At 37.7% G+C, this 15,174-nt stretch overlaps 2 protein-coding genes across 2 annotated transcripts; one reads left to right on the forward strand and one right to left on the reverse strand.

Moving 5' to 3' along the window:
* Nucleotides 1–1,443: 1,443 nt before the first annotated feature.
* Nucleotides 1,444–12,689, forward strand: LOC110800329 (nuclear pore complex protein NUP62). The gene is made up of 9 exons (XM_056837484.1): nt 1,444–3,066; nt 5,740–5,836; nt 6,650–6,734; nt 6,895–7,017; nt 8,314–8,391; nt 9,400–9,503; nt 10,307–10,394; nt 10,470–10,568; nt 12,161–12,689. The coding sequence occupies exons 1-9, from the start codon at nt 1,677–1,679 to the stop codon at nt 12,248–12,250; spliced, it is 2,154 nt and encodes a 717-aa protein (XP_056693462.1). The 5' UTR covers nt 1,444–1,676; the 3' UTR covers nt 12,251–12,689.
* A 249-nt stretch (nt 12,690–12,938) lies between these two features.
* On the reverse strand, nt 12,939–14,608 carry LOC130468044 (uncharacterized). Its single transcript, XM_056837485.1, has 3 exons — nt 14,284–14,608; nt 13,700–13,796; nt 12,939–13,611 (listed from the first exon to the last, which is right to left on the reverse strand). The coding sequence occupies exons 1-3, from the start codon at nt 14,466–14,468 to the stop codon at nt 13,198–13,200; spliced, it is 696 nt and encodes a 231-aa protein (XP_056693463.1). The 5' UTR covers nt 14,469–14,608; the 3' UTR covers nt 12,939–13,197.
* Nucleotides 14,609–15,174: the final 566 nt, after the last annotated feature.

The raw sequence follows: 15,174 nt of genomic DNA on the forward strand, positions 1-15,174 counted from the left end.
TTTAATGCCATTAAATACTTGATCCGTTTACGTACTATTTGTGTGACCCTACGGGTTCAGTCAAGAGTAAGCTGTGGATTAATATCATTAATTCCACTTGAACTGAAGCGGCCTCTAGCTAGGCATTCAGCTCACTTGATCTCACTGAATTATTAACTTGTTAATTAATACTGAACCGCATTTATTAGACTTAACATAGAATGCATACTTGGACCAAGGGCATTATTTCCTTCACGCTCATGAATCACTGATTTGACACAAGAGATTGCCTTCCTTAGGTATACCAAACAGCAAATAATGATAACACTTAACGTTACCATTCCTCATTTTTAAATGTTTCAAATCCATTTCCTTTCCTGGATTTTTACCAAACATGCACTAAGATTGTAACACATTACCAAGCAATGTCTTGATCTAATGGATATGATTCCACCTTCCAACCAAAAGGTTTGGGGTTCAATCCTCCACCAGGGGTACTTTGTGGGAGGTTGACCTTTACTTGAGAAATTCATCCAATTGAACTCACAACAGGAATCACACAATTGGAGATTGATAGAATCGCTATCTGAATGACTAGCATTCTCGTTGGGAAGGTAGCAGCACCCCTACCATTTTCCTCACCTCAAAGTCCAGCTTGCTAATCCGAATTGGTTGACCCGTGCAGGGTTCCGATCTGATAGAGCACTCATCTTACCTTACAAAAGAAGGGAAGGATTTTGGAAAAAAAATGCGGAATTTTTCCTTTAGACCCACAACAATTATTTAGGCTCGTTCGTTAAGGTTTTTTTTATTTTTTATTTTACAAGTACGGAAATAAATAAAAAATGGAGAAAATTCCCACTGCAAATGACTTTTATGGAGTGAGTTCTAGACTTACAAACAAACGTGACAAAGAAAAAAATGGGCTTACTATTTACCGCCCCAATGTTAGTCAAAACATCGCTATTTATTTATCATTTTACCCTCCTATATGTATCTTCTTCATTTAACTATTTTCACCTCTAACCTTCAATTTCCACCACATTTCTGACCGCCACCTCCGAGTGTCAATCCGGCCACCGCATGTTGTTACATGTCTACCGGCGGAACCTCGACGATTTCACAAAGGATTTTTTTTTGTTCGGAAAAGAAATCATAGACTTTAAGCTTGTATCATGATACACACTTATAAATTTTGAGAATTTTAAGCTTGTATCATGGAAGATTGGAAGGAGCTTAAAATTTATAAGTCATATACTTTCTCCGTTCTTTTTTAAATGACACAATTATTTAGGCAAGTTTGCCAATGCACGAATTCAAACATTAATATTTCCAATTTAGAATTTTTTTTTTTTAAAAAAATTGATATTTAAAAAGTATTTATTAAGACAAATATAATAAGACCAATAAAAACAGAGGAAGGACAAACTTTAAAATTTTAACCAAAAACGTAACAAAGAAAAAAAATAAAAAAACGAGCGCCACATTCTCACTTCACTATACTCCGGTATCCGTACCGTCGGGGCACCGCCGTCTAAAACCCCCAAATTCAAACCCTCTCAAAAATCCCTCCTCCCAAAACCCTTCTCTTCAGTTCGCTCCATTTTCCTTTTCCATTTCCATTTCCACAATAAAACACAACCACCACCCCGTGAATCAGAAATTCCCCAAAAAATTCACAGACAATCCATCCAACAATGGCGCAATTCACAGGATTCTCCTTCAACAACACCTCTTCCCCCTCCACCTCCCCTTTCGCAAACCCTAGCTCCACCGCCGCCTCCTCCTCCACCTTTGGCTTTGGTGCTCCCTCTTCCTCTCCCGCCTTTGGTGCCCCCACCTCTTCTTCTGCCTTCGGCGCCTCCTCCTCCTCCTCAGCTTCCCCTTCTCCCGCTTTTGGATTCGGCGCCGCCTCTTCATCTGCCACTCCCTCATTCAGCCTCGGGTCCGCTGCCTCCGCCCCTTCCTTTGGCTTCGGATCCTCCTCCACCACCTCCGTTCCTGGTTTTGGGTTCGGATCCTCTACCACCCCTTCTTCCTCTGCTTTCGGCTCACTTCCTTCCTCCACCGCTGCTCCTGCCTTCTCTTTCTCTCTCCCTGCCTCCGCTTCAACCACCACTACAACCTCCGCCGTAGATCCCTTCCCATCTTCCGCCCCCAATCTCTTTGGATCTTCAACCAGCGCCCCGTCTACTAACACCACATTATTCGGAGCAAACAATAATACTACTACAACACCGACATTCGGATCATCTTCTCCAGCTACACCACCTCCTTTATTTGCATCAGCTTCTTCTGCTGCTGCTACACCGTCGTCTTTATTTGCCTCGGCTTCTTCCGCTGCTGCTACACCGTCGTCTTTATTTGCCTCGGCTTCTTCTTCTGCTTCGCCGTCGTCTTTATTTGCCTCGGCTTCTTCATCATTGGCCGCTTCGTCAAGCGGATTTTCATTCCTGAAATCATCCACCCAAACAGCAACAACCACCGCTTCACCTCCATCAAGGTTTTCCTTCACACCCCCAGCTTCGGTGGCACCGGCTTCTGCTGCTGCGTCCACTACTTCATTGTTTAATTTCAACAATGCAGCCTCCTCCACGGCAGGTGCTTCAGCTACGAAGCCATTGTTCGGTGCTAATGCTACTCCTACTACTCCACCTTCTGTTGCCGCTTCATCATTGTTCTCAACTCCTCCTACTACTACGACTACTACTTCAACACCTAGTGCTACTGTTTCTTCACCTTTTGCTGCTACGACCCCTGCTGCCTCTTCTCAACCTGCTGCTACTTCAACTGCCCCAGCTGCATTTTCCGGGGTTTCTTTGAATTCGTCCACTGTGACAACGCCAGTAGCTTCCGCTTCCCCAGCAAGCACTTCTTTTTCCGGTTTTGGGATCTCCAGTGGATCTTCTTCCTTGACCCCTACTGCCTCGTTCTCAAGTTTTACTGTTCCTGCAGTCAAGCCTACTACTATCCCTGCTTCGTCTTCCCAATCTCAGCCTCAGCAAACTGCTGCTACCATTGCTACTACTGGTGGTGGTGCTGCTACTACTACTACTACTACTACTACTACTACTGCCCCTGCTACTGGTGAGCTTTTCTAAACTTTGACCTTTTGTCTCCTACATTCTAGTTTGGCATTGTAGTCTGTATAATTGTAGATTACCTGAATCGATACAATAAGTCTGAATTACTAGACTTTCATGATGTTTGTTTGTTTTTGTTTTTTAATTATCATATTGTGGGTGTGGAGTCATAAAAGAGACATGTTCTGTCAGAATTTTATAACAATTCTAGTGCGATTTGGTATGTTGATGAATGCATTGAGTTGAAAGTCTTGGTTTCCTGTCTATCCAAATCGACACATTAGTTTTTATGCAACGATTGGACTGTTACCTAAATTGTTGGTAGAAGGGGAAGAAGTAAGAGCAAGAATCAAATTTATGCAACGATTGGACTGTTACCTAGGTTGAACTCGAATCTGCGTGAGTATCTCAAGTTCATGGATTCTACGGTTTTTAAAAATGATTATAACATCTATGTTTTAGGATCCAACCCCTAGTAAAGACACAGTGGCGAAGTTCTTTTCTCTCGTGTAAGGGGGGCTTTGGTTTGTTTTTCTCCAATTAGTTTATTTTCTTTTTTCCTTTACCTATCTCATAAATGTATGTTGGTGGGATAATACATTACAATCAATACATTACAATTTGTTAGTTTACTGTGCAGTACAGAGTGTGTAACTATGTAAGTGATGTTAATATAATTCTCATTATACAACCTTATGTGTCACGGTCCGAGTGTTTCGACACCGGATCGTGTGGCACACTCTTGCCTATGGGGCGGCAAAGTGCGCAAGCCTTGTGCGGAAAGTGAATCTCAAGGCTTGGGGCACGAGCGGGTGCTTGCTTCGGAGTGTGCACTCTTGCCTATTGGCGACAAGGGCGAGAGTCGAGGGTCAATCGGGACGCTTGTGTGCGCACATTAGGCACAAGTGGGACCGACGACGAGAATGTATCTGTTTATGGAGACTTTGTTGAGTCTTGAAAAGCTTAAAAACACGCGACAACACAATATCTATAAAGGTAGCAACCCGCAAGTAATTAAGCAAAGACAACTTCTGATGAGAGAGGTATTGGTCCATACCCCTCATAGAGGTTTATTTTGAATTAGCTTTAAACTTCCGGTGAACGCTGGATTGACAGGAACATAATAATTCTATCTAAAGCCTAGAAAACTATTAGAAAGATCCTAAAAAGCAATAGATGAGCAAAATACAAAATATCACTGAAATACCGTTAAGAAGGCCTAAGTTGGTAAACAAAGTAAATTATTAGGGTCGGCTCATCAAAGCTTGAACAAGAGAGTAAAGTGGAAATTTGAACTGGAAAGTTAAAATTGGACGTTGGTATAGTATAGACAATAAGGATAGAGATTTTGAGGATGTGGATAGTTTGGAACTTGATTGTTGCTATGTCTACAGAATTATGGATGGGAGGCTAGGTGCACTTGTTCTCATTATCAAATTTTGACCAATTGGCCTTTGTGTAAATAATAAATACATCCTTCCAATTGTAGGATATAGCTTCCATTACCCGAGTTGATTGTTTTAGTCTCATGCATCACAGTCAAAGAATGAATAACAAATTAAATTTAGAATAATGAAATGACAATTAATTTTTTTTCCTCATTGTTGTCCGAGTATGATATGGTGGTTTGGTATCCAATATTGCAAAATTAGTGTGCCTGAAAGGGTATTTACATGACTGTATATGGTAGGTAAAAGGGTTTTTTGAAAGAGTTATATACTTGTTAATGGTTTTTCTTAAGATGTGAGAGTTGTTTGGTCCAAAGATGTGATTTTTGGCCTATTTTAAATGTAATTAGTGGGTTTGTGGAGGGAAAGGGAGGGAGGGAAAAAGAGGGAAGAGAAAGGGAGGTGAGGGGAGGGGAGAAGAGCTTCCATTTCCCTTCTGAATCTTTCCAATAATGGAGGATTTGATTTATTAAAAGGAGAAGTAAAATGGATCCCTCCAATTTCTTTCCTTTCCCTTTCCCTTTCCCTATGTCACTATGTGTTATTCAAGTTAGGGAAAATGTATCCTTCACTTTCTCTCTGAATCTTCATATCCAAACATAGTGTAAAAGTGATCCAAATTTCTCTGGGAAACCAGATTCTGGTGAAAGAACAATGTGATGAAGGTGAAGTAGAAAGTAGAACAATGCGATCTATGCAACTACTTCCACCCCCTAAAAAAAATGGTAAGTAGTCTCGTGGGATGTGTTGTTATTAGTATTTTTGGTGGAACTTGTGGTAATTAAAGGTTGCATATTTTTCCATTTTCCTTTGTCTGCAAACTAGTCTACATTGGCTTTATACTGTAAATTGCTGTGTAAAGGCCTTTGGAAATATATTCTTTGTGAGAATTAGCAAGAATTCATTTGCTCCTTAGTGTATAACTGTGGGTTATTACTCAAACGAAAACAGATGATACATGTGCTATTAAAACTGCATCTGAAGTGTCACTACCCTGTTCTGTTATGGGATTCAGAAGTTTGTGCACTACTACCCTTTGATTTATATCTTTGTAGCGAAAATCACTTTTCAATTAAGATGTTAACCAACAATATCTTGAAGCATGCCTCATAGGTCAAAGAGTATGTTTTGGTCAGACAAGAAATTTGTTTTCTAAACTTGTTTCCATTTCCCTTATGTGGTCCTCAAGAAGTTTGTATTGTTATGTGATTAAAAGAATCCTATTTTAGGCTTCCTGGCTTCAACTTCTGTCTCAGCGGCCATCTCCAGCTCTACAACAACTGCTGTACAAACATCTTCCGCTGTTGCTGTAGGCTCAAGTAGTGGGTTAGTTCCATTTATCTTTGTAGCTTAAACTTAATAATTCAGGTACTGCTATAATTGAAGAATTTTGTTCTGTTATTTGCAATCTTGTTTTCTTTAGTGCCGAAAATGATATTTTCAAAGCCGTCTCTAGATTGGGGTTAGAATGTTGGTTGAGATTTTGTAGTGAAGCGATATTGTATCCTCACCAATGTGATAAGCATGGTTATCCTCACCAATTTGTTTTCTAAGCGATATTGTATCCTCACCACTTCGATCTAAAATATACTTTTTTTGAGGGGATCTGAAATATACTTTCTTTGTTTCAAACTAGTTGCGTAATTCAATCATTCATATGATAACTTTGACAGCTTTCTGTTAATATGTAGAAAATAAACGTTGTTATGTACAAATTTGTCGGATTTGTCTCAATGTGTATTTACAAAATATCAACTTTGAATCTTTTTAAACTATTAGATAGTTAGGTAGTCAAAGATGTTTGTTGACAAACGTGAAAGTTAAAATGGTGTATCCATTTCAAAATGGAAGAAGTATAGTTTTTGATTTGGGGGGAGAGGGTAAGTAGGTGCCGAGGTGGTATCAGAGTTGAGATTTGCAAGAGAAATTTATCCATGACAAAAGTGTTGCTTCTACTTCGTATTTTTTATCGCTCAAAAAGTAATGAATTGATGTTTAGTGTTTTCTGAACACTTCCTTACCTTCTCCCCTTTCCTCCATAAGGATTTTTTTCTATGTGCCAATAGATTTGTGCTTCTTTTGTGGAACAGTGTTTTGACATTTAATCTGACTTGCACTCCTGTTGTATCTTTAATGTAGAACTACCTCTGCTGTGATTACACCAGTAACATCTGCTCCCACCCCCAAGTTGCCTTCTGAGATCACTGGAAAAACTGTTGAGGAGGTACTTCAATTTTTCATTTTCATGCCTACATGGCAAACATGCTAACCATGCTGACAGAAATTTTTAGGGACTTTGTTGTATAGTCGCATGAGCTCGATTTCCCCTCGTTTTTTGAAAATTTAACATCCATGTTTTTTTTTTTGGACTTTCTGGCTGGAAGATCATCAAGGAGTGGAACACTGAATTACAAGACCGCACCAGAAAATTTCAGAAGCAGGCTAATGCAATTGCTGACTGGGACAAGAGAATCTTGCAAAACCGAGATGTACTTCTACGACTTGAGGTATTTTGTTTGAATTATTTCTGCTGCCTTTTCTAATCCGTATTCATCGATGATGGTCAAGTGAGCAGGGTGATAAAATGAGAAAGATTTGAAGTGCATATATTTTGAACTGAATGGGCATATGTTTTTTTAACTGAATGTGCAACTTTTTTTTTTTGGACTGAAAATGTGCATATTTTTTTAAAAGATCGTGCATCGTTTTTATTATTCCAGGTAAGTTTAACTTAAGATAATATGCACATTGAATTAAGAAAAGTTGCATGTTCATCTTTCTCATTCATTTTAACAAACTTCTTATTGAATATGATCATTATTTTAATATATACTTCGTATTAGTTATGATTGACCATAAAATGGGAATTTGGACCGACTTGTTTTGAATGAGTGAAGATATATTTATAAATAAGTGTATTGAGGTGTAGGGGAGAGGTAGAGAACAAGGTGTCATCTTAAGATAGACTTTAATGATACAGAGTATAAATATTAATTGGTAAAGTAGAGCTTTACAATCCCTTTTCGAGTGGCGAAAGAGGCCAGAACCTGGAAATCTGGAACATGTCTCGAGCGAATATCCATTACATTGGGCAGTGAAGATTGGATCTAGAGCCATGGAGGTAAGGCATGCTGGGAACGTCTATGGAGAATGGTGACTAAGGTGATGTTTGGTTAGCATAGGAAGTAAACTCCCATGGGAAGTTTTATTTCTTGGAAGTTATTTCCTTGTATACTTCCGAGGAAATGTCCATTAGTTGTTTGGTTGTCACAAAGGAACTTGCATTTCCCAAGTATTAACTTCCTATAACTTGTTTGGTTCACTTGATCTCTTTCCCATATATTGTAACAAATTTAACTACTTTTCCTACAAACACTATTATATGATTAATTTTGGAGGATAATTTCGTAATTTTCATTCCCAATTAACCCAGTTAGTGTGAATGACCAAGGGGGAAGTGGGTGAGCAATTTCCCATGTCTTGTGGGAGTTGCTACTTCCCAAGGAAGTTTGACTTCCCCCCATTTTTTCACTACCTGGTAACCAAACAACACCCCTATCTAGTACTTCCCAGGAAGATGCAATGCCCATGTTAAAAATTGCAAACCAAACATCCCCTAATAGAACAGAGAAATCATCCTTCAACAAAAAAAATTCTTCCAGATGATATTAATTCTATTTATAAGTATGATTTGTCAGACATATGAATGACTAAATGCATTTATATTTGGTTTATTCAGTTGTTCTATTGCTTATCTGTATTTTATTTTTTAATATTCTTGATGCAATTTCATTCTGAATCAGACAGAAGTAGCAAAAGTGGTTGAGACCCAATCCAACTTGGAAAGACAGCTGGAGTTGATTGAGACTCATCAGCAAGAGGTAGTTTTTTTGGACTTTCTGCTATTTATGTTTTGTGTGAGTTTTCTTCGGCTCTGCAAAGAGTATATTGCATTAGTAGTTTGAACTGAAATGTCCTTAACCGTGGGCTTATGTCTTGCTGGCCATCACATTAATTCACTATGACGGTGTCTAGGACGTTAATTAACCGTTAGGCAGGCCTGGGTATTGAAGACGTCCTTTGGCCCTGTCTTCTATGTTCTAAGTATCCTGAGATTTATTTTGTTACAAAAATAAAAATTATAATGGACTAGACACAAGTACTAACAAGAATGTTTAAGACACAGATACTGGTATGTTGTGGTGCTTGATTTGTCCTATAAATATGAACTCCAGTTTTGCTTCACTGTTTATTGTGATCAGCATATCTGCATATGGTAGCTTCTTAGGAGCAAAGTTTGGCCCACAATGTTTACCTATGCTTTCGTCATATTATTCGATACATTTTGTCAATCCTATGATTTCTGAAACTTAAAATTTTCTTAGATAGAAAAGGTGGTGACTCCGAACTTCAGCTTTTCTCATATGTTGTCCTGTTCATATAACCCCATGACTGAATTCAGTTTAGCCCTTCAAACTGCCTTAGTATCCTTTGTTTCTTCTTAGTGTATCTAGTGGTTTTTAGGGGGAGGGGACTTGTGCATGCCGGGGAGTGATTTCTTTAATGGGATCTTAGGGTAGCCTCTCTTATAAATCCTGATTGACTGCTTATGAGTCTGCGGAACCTTGGAGAATGACGTTGCATGTACAGTATCTAACAATATGTGAAATTGCTTGTAAAGCTATGTGTGAATTTTCCCACTGTCAGTTGCAGGATATTTTTTTGTTTTTTTGAAATGCCGTTGATGCTGTTGCCAACTTTATCTTCTCTTGATTTTTATCTAAATTCCACTATTGTACTGTTAATGAAACTGTATCATATTATTGCCCTAAACTCAAAACACACCCTAGTTTGTTCTTATATTTTTTTGGTTTTGGATCTCTTTCAAGGTTGATAAATCTTTGGAAAGTATTGAAGAGGAAGCCGAGCGAATCTACAAGGATGAACGTAATTCGCTTCTGGATGATGAAGCTGCATCCACCAGAGATGCAATGTGAGTACTCGGTGTTATTGGTCCTTTTCATGCACCCATTTGGATGTATTTTTCATCCTTTCCTTAGGTAAATAATACGAAGAAAAGTGAGAATTTGCCTCAGCTCTTAGACAACTGCCCACTTAACCAGGATTGGTTGGTTCCACATTTTCCATCTGGACCTAAGATGATAGTCGACCCTTGTGGCCATACCTAGCCCATTTCAAATCCTACTTACACCTTTCAAACTCTATTGGGTCTTGACTTGGTAGGACCATAGGAATTGTCGACAAAAACTAGATACCTTGTTGGGGTTGCCTGATGGTTATATTGGCTTTGTATGTCACCACCAGAGGAATGAAGAGAAATGAAGAGAATAGTCGGAGAACAAGTTCTTTTGTTTGGATAAGGGGTTGGGGGAAGAAAGGGGAGTGAGGGATCAAATTTTTCTCCCTCTCTAATAAACACCATCCCTCCAATATTGGAGATACTTGGAGAGAAAATGGTGCTCCACCTTCCTCCTCACCCCTCTTTCATTCTCCTCCCCTTCCTTTCCCTTCTATCTTGCTATCCAAACAAATTGTAAGGTGTATAAGTGTATTGCCCCTGCAGAGGTCATGCCCAATGGATTTTGCAGGCAGTGATAGACTGATAGATTCTTCAATAAGTTACAGAGGGGAGTTTGTTGGTGGCCTGAGATATTGGGGGTAGTACTAAATTTTGGCATTATTTTGGTCTCAGTCTGAGATATTGGGGGTAGTACAATCATCGGATGGTATCAATGAAATATACTGAACTTCCTTATTACTTGTCCTTTGGCGCAGGTATGATCAGGCAGAATCTGTGGAAAGGGAACTAGAACACATGACGGAGCAGATAAAATCAATTATTCAGACCCTGAATGCTAGTCAGGTATAGATTATTCCATGCCCAATTAGTTTTACAAGTATCTTCCTTGAATTGTATGCATAAGTTTTTGCTGTTTAGGGTGGAGAGCTTGATACAACTGAAGGGATGAGTCCATTAGACGTGGTGGTGCGGATCTTGAATAATCAATTGAGCTCTCTGATGTGGATTGATGAAAAGGTTAGTATATTGTAGGTTATGACAGTTTTAATTTTGTGGGCAAAGGTTATTTGACTGGGATATTTTATTTTCTCTCAAGTATTCTATTTCTTTACTGTCTGTTTATAGTGAAAATAATTTTTACTAAACCTCACTAAAATAGCGTTCTGTGCACTTATTGAGGTTTTTTTTCTATCCTGAGCATTTTCCCAAGTTCAAAGCACCAAGTCATCGAGTGTTGGCTTCAGGAATGTTAGGATAGTAACTAACTGCACTTAGATGCATTGATTTACATGGTCGATGCAGAAATGTAAACCTCTAGTTAAAGGATAATCTTCAGGGTTTAAGATGGTCAAATATCGACCTGAGTGTACCTGAAAATCTATAGTTTATTAGTTTAAATTTCAAAAATAAAAATAAAAGTCATTTTCACGTTGGATCTATACCATCTGATTTATCCTCCTCTTATTGTTAGCATCTTCACTGATTCATTAGTTAAATATGAAAAGAATTAATTGGCAGCTATGCATTCTGAATTGAAAACAATTCTATTGAGAAATTTCGGCTTAAAAAATACTCCCTCCGTCCCGGAATACTCGACCCGGTTTGACCGACACAGAGTTTAAGGGACTTGAATTGACTTATTTAATTTAATAGGTAGTAGTTGATAGTGGGGTATTATTTTAATGTAGTTAGTGGGAGGTGGGGTTGGGGGAGAGTAGAGGTTGAATTTTTAATTATTTTTTGTATGGAGTAGGGGGTGGGTTAATAGGGGTGGAGTGAGAAATAATTTAATATTGTTAGAATATTTCCATTTTTAGAAACAGGTCAAGTATTAAGGGACGGCCCGATAAGGAAAACAGGTCAAGTATTCCGGGACGGAGGGAGTATAAGGTAAATGACATCTTAGCTTCACAGTAATTTCGGCTTAAAAAATATAAGGTAAATGCATACAATGTTGTGTGTGTGTGTGGGGGGGGGGGGGGGGGGGGTGGTATTTGGTTGGGGACACCCTGTGCCTCTTAGCTTCATAACATTGTATGCATACTTTTGCCTAGAGATGCACAACATGCACTATATGTTAGATACACACCTGTCTCTATCCATTCAGAGTTTATCATCTTTGATTGTAGATTTGTAGTGCATTGCTCGAGCAAAAGGTCTTGCGCGCACAAGGTGTACAATAAATTTATTTGTACACCAAGATAATTTTTATGCAGTTTTTTGTAACTTTAACCAATTTTTCTGTAATTTTTATATTATAAAATTAAAAAGTTGATAGATAAACATTTTAAAGGGTTAAATGATTAATTTATACATTATTAGTGATTTTGAAGAAATAATTTGTATTCAAATGAAAAAAAATTATCATCAAAAATAGATAACTTTTACATATATAAATGTAACTTTTAAGCATTTTGAGTCAACCTTTACTCCGGTGTACAATATTTATTGTACACCCATTATAAATAAGAATTTGTGTTGCCCGAGTATTGAGTAGAATTAGAGTATTAAGTGGCGGCTATGAGATAAGTTAACTTGATTTTGTAGTGCTCAGTTGTGCATGGAATTTAGTAGTTGTTTTGATTGTTATCTTCTCTTTACCGTTTTAGGCGGAAGAGTTTTCATTTCGCATCCAGAATCTTGCAAGTGAGGGTTCAGCTGCTGATCGTGAGCTAGTGGCTCCAAGATTGTGGAGCTGATTTTTGAAGTCTTTTCTAGATAGGGGAAGTTCATTTTTTCAAAGCTTGTTCGTCCCCTTGACTTACTAATTACAAGGGGTTGCCCAAGAGAAGCTTGTAAGCTTTGCTGATCAGAATGTACTAAGGCCAGTTCAACTAATGATAGGAGACTTATTAACCCAGCCAATTCATTCTGTTAGATCTTTAAATTTACCGCCTGATTCAATGTGGAATGGGGTCAATATTGATTACAAATTGCAGACTTTTTTTAATCTCATGTTTTGGACTGAGTTGGTAAGCTCCCATGTATGATGAAGTTACGTACAGAATTACAGAGTACTAACGAAGTAACGAGTCCAGCTTTTTTTATTTTTTATTTTTTATTTTATTTCTTAACATGGTACAGTGTAGTTGACTTTTACGTGATAACCTAAGTTTGAGTACATTTTAACACTGTTAAGTGAGAACGTGACAGTTCAAATGATCAAAATTAACCCCTCATGTTTAAAAAGGAAAGTATTTTCCATCCCCTTTCCTTACGACTGCCATTGCCTTTGATATTTGTACATCGAATGGTACAAAGATATGGTGAGGATGGTATAGTCTGTAGTCTGTAGTCTGTACGTTCTTAATAACCATCCTTGTAGTAATTGTCAATTTTAATGCTTATAAGATTGGACATTTGGACTAAATGTTGAGAATGAGGAGAATTAAATTGGCGACATTACATTAGTTTCAACAGAACAAATAGAGAAAGGGAAATGCTTGGGCTTAGAGGAGAGACAATGGATATGTTAAACCAAAATTAAACAGAATGTAACAAAATAAAACAAATGTTTTTTTTCGACACTCATCATTTCAGTCTAAGAAACTACTGTACTACACGAGTACATTACTTGTACGGTGCTACAAGAATTCGATATGGGTATGCAAAGAGGATACAAACACATTGTTCATCTGGAAAAACCCTAAAGCATAAGTTTATGTTTTAAGACGCGCCTGACAAACACAATCAAGAGATTGATTATGGAGAGAAACATGGTCAAGTGTATGACTTGCCCAGAATCGGAACTAGATCCCATGCTCTCATTTTTTGTAGACTTATTAAGAGTATAATTAACTAGTGATCTCAAAGTACCGAAAAATCCAAGAAATCCAGTCTCAATATTGTCCAAGAGCCAGCTTAAAATGACTGAAACCAAGCTGTGTTTGCTGTCAGACCCCTGAAGCCGAAGACTGTCTGAAGCAGCTGTGTTAATAGCTTTTGTTAGCATTATTGCTGAATTATCTACCATCATTGATCTTAACAACTCTTGAACAGCGTTGTTCCTCAACATAGCATCAATGACACCTATGTCACACATTACTGATCCTACCATCTCCTGCCAAAACAAAACACCAAGATTATATCTCTGGTTTATATTACTATCAAGTAGGGATTTCCCATATAACTAAATAATAACAAGTTACCTTAACCATTGGCGTTTTCATGAACTGGAAAGCAGCCTCAACGGGTCGAAATCCTGGATTCTTCGCCAACATTTTTGTGCCCTCGTTGTTCATGAAACTAAAATTTTAAGGAAATTCCAATAAATCAGGTCAGAGTGAGAAGAGTACCTAGGCGTACGTTAGAACGTCATATAGAGTTATGTAATATGATATGAGATAGAAGTTTATAGAACTTATGATAGAGGCGTATGACCAACATAGAGTTGGCTCAAGTGGTAAGTAACTTGATGCCGCTTAAGGGAGGTCTCGGGTTCGAGCTCGCCGTATGCAGAAACTCTTGTTGGGAGACTCACCCACCATAAGCAAGGTGTGATCCGGATGTAGTCGGAGCTAAGCTCATGTGAACCGGGTGTGTTATGCGTAAAAAAAAAATGATAGAGGCGTATGCCCACGAATACGAATAATAAGAGTACAATCAAATATAGTTTCGAATCCTGATCTCAATAACATACAGTAGAATATTACTTTCCAAAGAGAATGAGGTTATGTACAATTTAATACAAAAAACAAACAAGAGAAAATTAAGATCTAAGTGCAGTTCATACCTTTGGAAGGCTGTCATGGAGTAATCAGCCTCAGCTCGAGTGGGAATGGAGCCAAAAACAGAATCAATACATTTAGACGCATCACTTGATATTTGACTCTGACAAATCTCATTGCTATCAGCTAAGGTTGATGTCAAAGACTTAGGATTAATGGGTGTTGTCAATGTACCATCACTTTCTTCCATTTCTTTTACTAGTTTTTTCTGGATGTTTAATTGAATAATTCTGTTGAAGGGAAGGTATAACAGAAAATGCAAAAAAATTGGAAGAATGACAAGAATAAAAATGACTGATCTGATATACTCTAACTGCCTAAGCTGTATTCAAGGAAATTTTATTATTCTGAAGATAATATCACAATTTGAAACAAATAAAATAATTATATCATATTTACTATTGCTGATTATGTAAATATGCTTAATCCTAATTATGACCGGGATTCTACTTATGTATAATATCTTGTTATTTTAGGAGTTGATATTATCATGGTATCGTATATTTGATTTCCTAATTAATATCTTCTACTTATGTATAATATCTTGTTTTTTTTTTTTTTTGTGGGCAAATGAGGTATAATGGCGGGGACGAAAATCGATTCTTAAATTCCCGGGAACCGGGAGGGAAACTCTAACCAAATGAGCTATCTTCCACTCTAATATCTTGTTATTTTAGAAGTTGATATTATCATTGTCTTGTAGTCTTGTATAGTTGTATCGTATAAATTTTGCAAAAGCAATAGCTAAAGCTGTTAATTGTTATAATCAACTTGAAAATATTTCATACCAATAAGGATGCAAATGAGCTCTCGAATCGGTAGTAACGTTTTCAGACTAAGCTATCTTGTATTATAGTATGTGTTTGGGCTCCCAATTGATTCTCAATTGGGCCACT

Source organism: Spinacia oleracea, chromosome 2, assembly GCF_020520425.1.
Source record: "Spinacia oleracea cultivar Varoflay chromosome 2, BTI_SOV_V1, whole genome shotgun sequence".
NCBI lineage: Eukaryota > Viridiplantae > Streptophyta > Magnoliopsida > Caryophyllales > Amaranthaceae > Spinacia > Spinacia oleracea.

Coding starts and splice junctions, on each gene's coding strand:
- LOC130468044 (XM_056837485.1), bottom strand. CDS start 14,468: ATGGAAGAAAGTGATGGTACATTGACAACACCCATTAATCCTAAGTCT. Junction 13,797..14,283: donor TCCATGACAGCCTTCCAAAG/GTATGAACTGCA, acceptor TTAAAATTTTAG/TTTCATGAACAACGAGGGCA. Junction 13,612..13,699: donor TGAAAACGCCAATGGTTAAG/GTAACTTGTTAT, acceptor TTGTTTTGGCAG/GAGATGGTAGGATCAGTAAT.
- LOC110800329 (XM_056837484.1), top strand. CDS start 1,677: ATGGCGCAATTCACAGGATTCTCCTTCAACAACACCTCTTCCCCCTCC. Junction 5,837..6,649: donor GCTGTAGGCTCAAGTAGTGG/GTTAGTTCCATT, acceptor TCTTTAATGTAG/AACTACCTCTGCTGTGATTA. Junction 10,569..12,160: donor TGATGTGGATTGATGAAAAG/GTTAGTATATTG, acceptor TTACCGTTTTAG/GCGGAAGAGTTTTCATTTCG.